The sequence below is a fragment of the Cetorhinus maximus genome, chromosome 2 (assembly GCF_964194155.1).
Source record: "Cetorhinus maximus chromosome 2, sCetMax3.hap1.1, whole genome shotgun sequence".
NCBI classification, from domain to species: domain Eukaryota; kingdom Metazoa; phylum Chordata; class Chondrichthyes; order Lamniformes; family Cetorhinidae; genus Cetorhinus; species Cetorhinus maximus.
Window position 1 is genome coordinate 181,861,538 of NC_135880.1, and position 10,343 is coordinate 181,871,880.

General features: G+C 40.1%; 1 protein-coding gene across 4 annotated transcripts in view; it reads left to right on the forward strand.

The window, feature by feature from the left end:
* tek (TEK tyrosine kinase, endothelial) overlaps positions 1-9,406 on the forward strand; it is a 71,451-nt gene extending 62,045 nt beyond the window's left edge. For all 4 annotated transcript variants that reach the window (XM_078530214.1, XM_078530223.1, XM_078530232.1 and 1 more), the window contains 6 exons: positions 767-880; positions 3,393-3,463; positions 4,940-4,980; positions 5,302-5,398; positions 6,674-6,773; positions 7,411-9,406. In XM_078530214.1, coding sequence (XP_078386340.1) covers positions 767-880; positions 3,393-3,463; positions 4,940-4,980; positions 5,302-5,398; positions 6,674-6,773; positions 7,411-7,485 — 498 coding nt within the window. In that variant the 3' untranslated portion in view covers positions 7,486-9,406. The remainder of the gene's footprint in view (positions 1-766; positions 881-3,392; positions 3,464-4,939; positions 4,981-5,301; positions 5,399-6,673; positions 6,774-7,410) is intronic.
* Positions 9,407-10,343: the final 937 nt, after the last annotated feature.

The window sequence follows — 10,343 nt, forward strand, 5'->3', positions numbered from 1 at the left end:
TGAGATATTGCAGTGGGTTAACACACACATCATTCCTCTTCAAAACCCAAGTATGAATCCGGTCCAGATTGATTGGATTAATGCCCCTAACCATTAATTGCAAGAATCCTATCAAAAAGTGAGTCTCTACATTGGTTCATATCAACAGGGGATCCAAGGAATAAAATTTCCATTTTCCCAGACCAACTGGTAAGGGAATGACTTTGAGCGCATATGACATTTGCTCTCTCTAGCCAATTGCAGTGCTCCACTACACATTACAGACCAGAGATTAAACTTGGATCTTCTTGTTGGGTTAGGGTCAATACCATATGACCACACTGTATATTTATACATTGAACGCTTTGAATTCTTCAGTTCTTTGACCACATTGTTCTTCATTTACATTAGGAAATTAAAAAGAAAATGCGTACGAGTCAAAACTGACTTCCCTCAGGGTCGGATGGTTATAGCAGTAACCTTGTACTTTTTGGGTTCAAATTAATATCCCCCCCACCACCACCAAAAATGTTATTCAAACTCAGCTCTCGATAATTTTCTGGTCTCCAAATTGATCCTCATCAGGAGAGTGTTGTGTTACTCGATCCCAGAGACACCGACTCTGAGCAAGAAATCCACCTCTAGCTAATCAATCTGATTGATGATTGGTCATATAAAAGCAGTGGGGGAAGGGAGAGAGAGAAGGAACAGTTACAAAAACATGGCCGGCTTTTTCAATACACCTATATAATATCCATCTATTGACAACGTTCTCTCATTTGTTTAGTTTATTCACAGAGATTTGGCAGCGAGAAATGTTCTTGTGGGAGACAACTATGTGGCAAAGATTGCAGATTTTGGACTGTCCAGAGGGAAGGAAGTTTATGTGAAAAAAACAATGGTGAGTGTAAAACAAATTGCTTGGGTGTTATCAAATCACACCTGCAGAATTCTAAAGACAGCGAGATTCACGGTGCCTGCAGCTGTCTTGTACCAGACCTCTAGAATTCCCTCCCTAAACCTCTCCACATCTCAGTCACCTCAGAGAGCAGTTAAGAGTTAACCACATTGCTGTGGGTCTGGAGTCACACGTAGGCCAGACTGGATAAAGAGGGCGGATTTCCTTCTTTAAAGGGCATTAGTGACCCAGCTGCGTTTTTACAACATTTGATGATAGTTCAGATTTATTCCAGGTTTATTAATTGAATTTAAATTTCACTAGGTGTCTTGGTGAGATTTGAACCCATGTCCCCAGAGCATTAGCTTGGGCCTTTGGATTACTAGCCCAGTACTCCTCTAGAGCTTTTTATAAATTTATTTATTTATTCACAGGATGTAAGCACCACATCAAGGCCAGTATTTATTGCCCATTCCTAGTTGCCTTTGAGACAAAGCTGCCTTCTTGAACTGCCACAGAATCTCTTTGTGGAGGTTTTGATGCAAACTGATGGCTTGCTAAGACTTTTCAGAAGGCATTTGCTGTGAGTCTGGAGTCATAAATCGGCCAGACCAGGTAAGAATGGCATATTTCCTTCCTTAAAAGGATATTAGTGAATCAGATGGGTTTTTACAGCAATCCAGTAGGGTTAGGGTCACCATCACTGATAACAGCGTTTTTATTCCAGTGGTGGGATTTGAATTCAAGGCTCAGATTATTATTTGGGGGAGATGGCTTGATGGCAATGTCACTGGACTAGTAATCCTGAGGCCCAAACTGATGCTCTGGGTGCATGGGTTAAAATCCCACCAAGGCAGCTGGTGGAATTTGAATTTAATTACTAAATCTGGAATGAATAAACTATCATCAATTGTCATAATGACCCATTTGGGTCACTAATGTCATTTAGAGAAGGGGGAAATTTGCTATCCTTTCCTGTTCTGGCCTACATGTAACTCCAGACCTACAGCAATGTGGTTGACTCTTAACTACACTCTGAAATGTTCTGTTCAAGGGCAGTTAGGGATGATCAACAAATGCTGACTTTGCCAGCGACACTCATATCCCATGAAAGAATAAATGAAAAAAAGTCCAGACCTCTGGCTTACTAGTATAAGATAACCAACTATGCTACCTAACTTTTTGACCAAGTTTTTGATCATTTATCCTGAAATCTTCTTATCTGACTCGGTATCATATTTTGTGCAATAACACTCCTGTGAAACACTATTGGATGTTTTACTATGTTAAGCACTCTATATAAGCTCAAGTTGTTGTTGTATGTTATTTTTCTCAGGGATTCTTCAGCTTAGAATTTTTATAGTTTATTTTTCACCCTACCTCACTTCTCCTCAAACCAAGAACCATTCCCCAATAGGATGGTGAACTACCTGCCTTCCCCAAGGTTGCATCATTGTTACTCAGACGACCATGAGAACAAACCTAGAGTCACTCACCATCCATTATTTCCCATTGGTGGGATTTGCAAGCACATACCACTATTCCTATTGGGCTACTACCCAAGATCACAAGAGGGCAGTAAAGCTTCCAATGATGCATACTCAATTACCAACCGTCATTGATATCACTGTTGAGATTACTCTGTGAAAAATTAAACATGACAAATATTTTATAAAAATTCATTCACAGGATGTGAGTGTCTCTGGCTAGGCCAGCATTTATTATCCACCCCTAATTGCCCTTGAGAAGGTGGTGGTGAGCTGCCACCTTGAACCGCTGGAGTCCATGTGGTGTAGATACACCCACAGTGCTGTGAGGGAGGGAGTTCCAGGATTTTGACCCAGTGACAGTGAGGGAACGGCGATATATTTCCAAGTCAGGATGGTGAGTGGCTTGGAGGGGAACTTGCAGCTGGTGGTGTTTCCATGCATCATCTGCCCTTGTCCTTCTAAGTGGTAGCGGTTGTGGGTTTGAAAGACGCTGTCGAAGGAGCCTTGGTGAACTTATCCAGTGACAATCAGCCTGTAGAGGCCAATTTTTGGATGTTCTGCTCCCTGTCTCTCAATCAGAAACATCAGACTCTGAGCCTATTTCAAGCTGCTGCCCACCTTTGGAATGTCAAACGCACGAGGTGAATTGTACGCACTGCCCACTGTGCCCAACTCTCCGGGCAGCAACTTCCAACTGGCGGGATCCTGCACTGGGAGAGAAGTCCTCAAATATTGACACCTTACCTTGTCAATCACCTGTGCTCAGAATCTTCTGAGCACCCCAGATCTCCAAGAAGGTCTTGTCAACAGCAGAAGGTTTATTCAAAAACCGCAAGTGTGCTGCTTGAAAATCAATTGAACCGAAAATTATGAGCTACACACATCTGATATTCCAATGAGCAGGTCATGAAAGGCCTTGACAAATACTGTTTTTACTTTTCATTTATTTTCAATCAAACATTAATGCCTGTATGATTGCAGCCATCTAATTTTATCCACTCTGCTGTCTTTCCATCCTAATATAGGGAAGGCTGCCAGTTCGATGGATGGCCATTGAATCTTTAAATTACAGTGTTTATACAACAAACAGTGATGTGTAAGTTCTTTTTTTATGATGAACCTGCTGGGGTCACAGCTAGGCATTGATGTGTTCACCCATGTCATTGTTTTCAAAGTGGGGGGGTGCAACAAAGGTTCACAAGGTTGATTCCTGGGATGAGAGAGTCGTTCCATGAGGAGAGATTGAGTTGAATTGACCTATAATCTCTGGAGTTTAGAATCATGAGAGGTGATGCCATTGAAACATATAAAATTCTTGATTTGACAGGATGGGGTGCAGAGAGTTTGTTTCCCCCAGGCTGGGGAGTCTAGAACATGAGATCACAGTCTCAGCATAAGCTACAGGCCATTTAGGACTGAGATGAAGAGAAATTTCTTCACTCAGAGTTGTGAATCTTTGGAATTCTCTGACCCAGAGAGTTGTGGATACCCAGTCATTGAGTACGTTCAGGACATAGACTGATAGGCCTTTGAACTCTAAGGGAATTAAGGGATATGGGGATGGTGCGGGAAAGTGTCAGTAAGGTAGAAGATCAGCCAGGATCATATTGAATGGCAGAACAAGCTCAAGGGGCTGAATGGCCAACACCTGCTCCAATTTCTTATGTTTATTTCTTCATTTTGTGGCACAATCCATAATCTGGCATTAAATTAGCAAATGTAATGAGAAGTACAAGTGCAGAAGGGTCACCAGTGAGGAATTGAAAAAACTGCTACATTGCTGCAGTGAAGTGGGGCTTTACTGAGGTTGGGATTTGATTAGATTGTTGAGGCTGAATTTAAGGAATTTTGTTCCACAGCTGGCTGCACTTAATGTGGGAGTGTGTATAATACTGATACTGGGTGTCAGAAATGAGTAAAAGAAAGAATTTCCCACTATGTATCCATCATCCTGATTACCATTAATAAATAGGAAATGCATGAAAGGATGAACTGAACATTATCCAGACTCTTGACTGCCAGGGATGATAGACCTCATTTTCTTGCAACTAATTCAAAGCTGGCATTGATGGAGACCTGGGAATAGATTCCCTGTTGGGTCATGTGACTCAAGATAAGCAAAGTGGCCAGGAACGCATTTGCTAAGCACTAGTGTTGGCTTTTAAAGGAACATAGCACTTTTCACATCATTATATGAATGTTCCTTTCGCTCACTGGGTAAGAATGTAGCAGATCACCTTGCATAGGATAACTGATTCTCATTCAATCAGTCCCATAAAAGTCAGGCTGTCTGTTCCACTAGAATATGGCCTAGAAAATGATTATGAAATCCACCTCAATGTGCTAAAAAAATAAATTTATTTGTCTGAATTTGTAAAAGGATTACAGCATTTAATCACCACAGGAGCTGGTTATTTCCTTAGTTGTTTGCAACTAATTGAAGTTATTGCTTAGTTAGACAGCCCAGTTTATATAGTTAGATAAATTTATAAAAGAATGAATTATGTATGAATATGTTTGCAAGATGAATCTCGTACAAAAACATTTCTCACTCACTGAATGTTTTCTGTAGATGGTCATATGGAGTTCTCTTGTGGGAGATTGTTAGTCTAGGTAAGTGACGCCATTAAAAACCACTCCTTTAGCTCTGTAATCTCCAGGATACCCCACCTGTAATAATTGGGAGACCCATTGGGTCCCCAGTGACAAACTTTCCTGACCATCAATCTTGGTGGAGCATGTGACAGGCAGAGCGCGGGACGGGCGAGAATATTATGGACTGATGTATAACAGGTGGCTAATTCAATATTGTCTATGCTACAGTAAATAACTGGAAGGAAGATTTTAAATTGTGTGTTAACATTACACGGTTAATTTGGGGCAAGGTTGCATTGAGGAGGTAATAACCCTTTTGTATTCTGATTCTGTGACTAGGAGGCACCCCCTATTGTGGAATGACCTGTGCTGAACTTTATGAGAAATTGCCCCTTGGGTATCGGATGGAAAAACCGCTCAACTGCGTTGATGAAGTGTAAGTTTCTCAAAATCTTTTTGACAGGGTCACCTGGAACTACCTGCGCTCTCAGTTATTGCTGAAACCCTGTGTGTTTTATAGAAGGAAACTGTTAAGCTCCACACCACGCCTGGAAGTATTGATAGGAAAAATGATCAATACCAGAATGTGGACTGGTTAATAATGTTCTTTGCTTAGGGTTTGGTTTATATTTTTGGTTTGAGCACTGTGTAGTTTTCCATTGAGGGGTGAATTTCTGCATGTTCCTTCCAATCATGCGCTTAAACTTCAGTGGAAGATCAGTGAATGTCTTTGTAAAGCAGCAGCTGCAGCCATTCCACTGTTTCTCTGGGAGGTTCACTGATCTTCTCCTGAAGAAGACTCCAAATGATCACCTTCTGTATTCTCAACAAGCTCCGATGACGAGGGCATTCTAATGACACCCCCGCTCACCCAACCACCTGCCTACTTGCTGTAATTTTAAAGCTGTTTCCTATTCTGGTAAATCATTTTTCTATTTTTCTCCATTCCAACCAAGTTGCTGCTCTCCTGACCAGCACCCTCCAAAGGTAAGTCCAACAAAACTCCCTCAGACCATCCTGCATCCTGGCCACAGCAGTGGGCACGATTAGCAGTCCCAGGCTTGTGGTGATATTTTTCAAACAGTATGAAATGGCCAGTGTGAATTTCTACTTTGTTCTGACTGGCTTTTCTTTAAAAAGCTTTAATGGTAAATGGAGAATATCAAAGCAAGGTTACTTCCTGATGGTTTTTCCTTTTGAGAGCTTTATAAGAATATGCTTTTTTGAGTGGATTAATCAGCTTTCTAGCCTTCTTTTCATGTTGATTCATGTATAAAATAATCGGCAGTTGGCCTGATTACACAGAATAACACAGAATTTCACAGCACAGACACAGGCCATTCAGGTCCACGCCAATGTTGATGTTCCACCCAGCCACCCCCCACCTCATCTCATCCTATCAGCATATCCGTCTATTCCCTCTTCGAAGCTTCATGTGTTTATCCAGTTTCCCCTTAAATGCATCTCTGCTATTCAACTCTACCACTCCCTGTGGTAGCGAGTTCCACATTCTCCCCACTCTCTGGGTAAAGGAGTTTCTCCTGAATGCCCCATTAGATTTATTAGTGACTATCTTATACTGGTTCATGGTTGGTACAGAAATAATGCAGCTTTGAAGCTGCTTTAGCTTTACATTCAACCCAAAATGCAAATATAATAAGTTTTTGTAATAAAAGACATTGTCATAAACAGTGACATTCAATTCTTTCAGATATGAGTTAATGTTGCAGTGCTGGCGTGAGAAGCCTTATGAGAGACCAACATTCGCTCAAATCCTGGTGTCCCTCAATAGGATGCTTGAGGAAAGGAAGGTAAGCCTGAAGAGACTGCCTGAGATACTCCATGAATCCTCACTTCCAGAGAAGAACTTCACTCAGTGGAAGTGTGGGCTGGGCAACTGTGGTTACATGTTCAATGCTTATCTCAGACTGCATAGAATCATGGAATTGTTCAGCACAGGAGGGGGCTATTCGGCCCATCACGTCTGTGCCAACTCTTTGAAGGAACTATCCAAATAGCTTGACTCCCCATGCTCTTTCCCCATAGTGCTGCATTATTGAATCTGCTTCCAATACTCTTTCAGGCAGCACATTGTAGATCATCATAACCTGCTGTGGAGAAAGAAGTACCCTCATCTTCTGCACCACCCCCAGCCCTGGAGTTTTTGCTAATTATCTTAAATCTGTGTCCTCTGGTTCCTCCTGCCAGTGAAAACAGTTCCTCCTTGTTTACATCAAAACCATTCATCATTTTAAACATCATCTCTGTGAAATCTTCCCTTAACCCTCTCTGCTCTAAGGAGAATAACCCTGACATGCATTCACATTGAGCCTGGTTTGCACAATGACAATCCATGCTCGCTGATTTGCTCCTTTAATATGTGTTCTTCTGATTTTAAACTGGTTGGATAGGATCCTCGTCATTTGTTGTTTTTGTTCATTCATTTAGACCTACGTGAACACAACACTGTTCGAGAAATTCACCTATGCAGGCATCGACTGCTCTGCTGAAGAGGCTGGGTGAACGCTCCACAGGACAACAACAGTTATGAAAGATGAACTAAATTGTGTTTTGTAAACTTTTGTAAAATACAGAATGGCCAACACATACAATTCACTATAGTATGTTATTTTTGTGGAAATATGGAACTGATTGTTTGGCTAAGGATTACCGATCAAAGTAAGTTCACAAAGAGTGAGTGTCACCATCAGGACTTCATTTTCAAAATGGGCTACAAATCATTATTGTTGCTTTTATATACTTTTGGAATTTTTGGGATTGTACAAAGTAAGTGAACTGACCAGGAATCTACTTGGGTTATTCACATCAGGAAAGATAGTCATTAATCTAAAAGTGCTTCAGCTTTATCCCGATGTATGCGTTACTTTTCCAAACTCCCAGGGAAGTCAGAAGCAATGTTGTTGAAACAAGATTGTCTCATAAATTCGGCCATAGGCCTTGAACTTATGCTGTAGAATGATGGGCACAAACACCTGCATTTGCATATGAAATTCCTCCTTCCTTTTACTTTAGTGAAGATGTCAATCCGTGTATTTTAATTTAAACTGGCAGCAAGTGAGATTTAAATGAATCTGTTAAGTATTTGTACCTTATTATCCCACATTTTAATCTTAAGGCTGCAAGGGAAAAAAGAATCGACAAGATGACAGTAGTAAACAAATGGAGGTTAGAATTAATTATTTAAAAAAAGATAGACTTGCACCTCTCAGGAACTCAGGAAATACCAAAGCACTTCGCAGGCAATGAGGTATCTTTGGAATTGCAGTCACTGTTGTAATGTAGGGAATGCAGCAGCCAATTTGCATGTAACACAGACAGGAATCCGATCATGACCAAGTGATCCGTTTTAGTGATGTTGGTAAAGGGATAAATATTGGTGCCAGGACACTGGGGAGAACACCAGTACTTTTTGAATAGTGCCATAGAACCTTTTACATCCACCTGAGAGGGAGGATGAGGCCTAGATTTAATACCTCATCCAAAAGATGATGCTTTGTAATTGTCCAATGTAGAAAAGGAGTCTAATTGGAGTTAACTGATCAAACTGAACCTTGTGAGCCTTTGATTTTTGTGCCTATGATGGAGCTGGGTGGGTTTTTAGGAAGACTGTTGGGTTGATTTAAACCTAGAAGATGGAACTGTATAGTATTTAAATCTTGCGTCATTTGAGATATCTCCATGTCTGCCAGTTATCACTTTGTATATAGTTCTTGGAGCCTCCATGTTAACCCTGAATAAGAAACAGTGTAGTTTGCAGTTGGACTTGTTCTGCAGTTTTAATTATAAGGGTTCAGGTTTCTTTTGGTGGCCAATCCGGTGACTAAACTACTTTTTAAGTTTGTAGCAACCTCTAGTTTCTGCAGTGTTTGTGAAGGGACGGTCAGCCACATGACAGAAGTGATGAGTGTCAGGATATTAGTTTCTAATGTTTATTAAATGCCTTTTGCTATTTTCAGAACCAGTGAATTTCAACCCTTTTGTTAATCCAGAAAATACTGACATCCTCGTGCTTTTTGGATTTCAAACAATATGTAAAAAAAAATGGTATTGAATGTTTGACTTTGTGAAACAGGCCTATTTGATTGCAGTTAAACAGTTTATTAATGGTGGCATAGCCATATATACTCAAAAGGTATTATTTTTAATCTGCTTTTGTGATTATTGTATCAACATTTGAGAGTCTGGCTACCTGCATGCATGTGTAATATTTATAACTATTTGTAAGCATTTCTTCTGAGTTACAAGCTGCATGGATATTTTAGCTGAAAGTTTATTTAGAAAGGACAGCAATGAGACATGTGTCACTTGTTAATCATGGTTCCAGCTTCCTTTGAGCTATGCTGGTTTTGATCGATCTCCTGCGAAAACAGTTACATTTCTTAAAATTCTTTTTGAAAAGATAATAAATGTTTCCTTGTTTTTACTAAGTTACTGTATTTCATCTCTGTGCATCCATTTAATTTCTTTTGAACAAAAAGCAGGTTTGTTAAGAAAAATTAATGAGTTAAGCATAAGCAAAAATGAAAAAGACTAGACACTACGAAAGCAACACAATAAAATCTTCAGTGTTTCGGGTCAGTACTGCTGCAATTACCAACTGTTTTACATGCTCCAAGGCTAAATTGCTTCAAAATGTGTTTGAATTTAGTTTGTAGAAGATTGTTTTTTTTTAAAATAATTACCACTAAAAAGTTTAAAACAAGATCTCTTTTCGACAAGAGGCTGAAATGAAAAATTTTCTCCAGTTACTGAGAGTTGGAAAGAGGTAACTTGAAATTTTTTTATTATATTGAATGATAGAAATTACAGTGCAGAAGGAGATCATTTGGAGCATTGTCCCTTGAGTTAGCTTTAGCTGAAGGATTAGCACTAACTAATGTAAAGCCCATTCCCATAAACTTTCCCTGTAAAGTTTTCCCTAGAAATCTTTCTGTTGAAATACATGGAGAATATTAAGAGCATGTTGTAAAAATGGTCTAGACAAATTAAGAAGTGTGTGGCAATATTTTATATTGGGCACTCAACAAACATTATCTACAAATGTAAAACAAGACTGAACTATTAAACTTGCATGGGCTCAAGCTGGGTGTAATGTTGACGCTATAAACTGGCCTCTAAGACCTAGATTATGGAAAGGGATGTAAATAGGTTTGGACCCCTCTAACTCACGGTCAAATTGCTTGTCAATATTCACTGCGTAGGTCCTAACATGAAGAATGGTCATTTACAAAAAGGTACCGAGTAGATGGTTGCTGGCATTCCTCCTCCTTCAGGTACCACACCCTGGTGACCATGGACTTCCATTGGATTGGTCCATGGTTATGCTTGGCAAAGTACTGCAGTGGTTTACCATTGCCTTC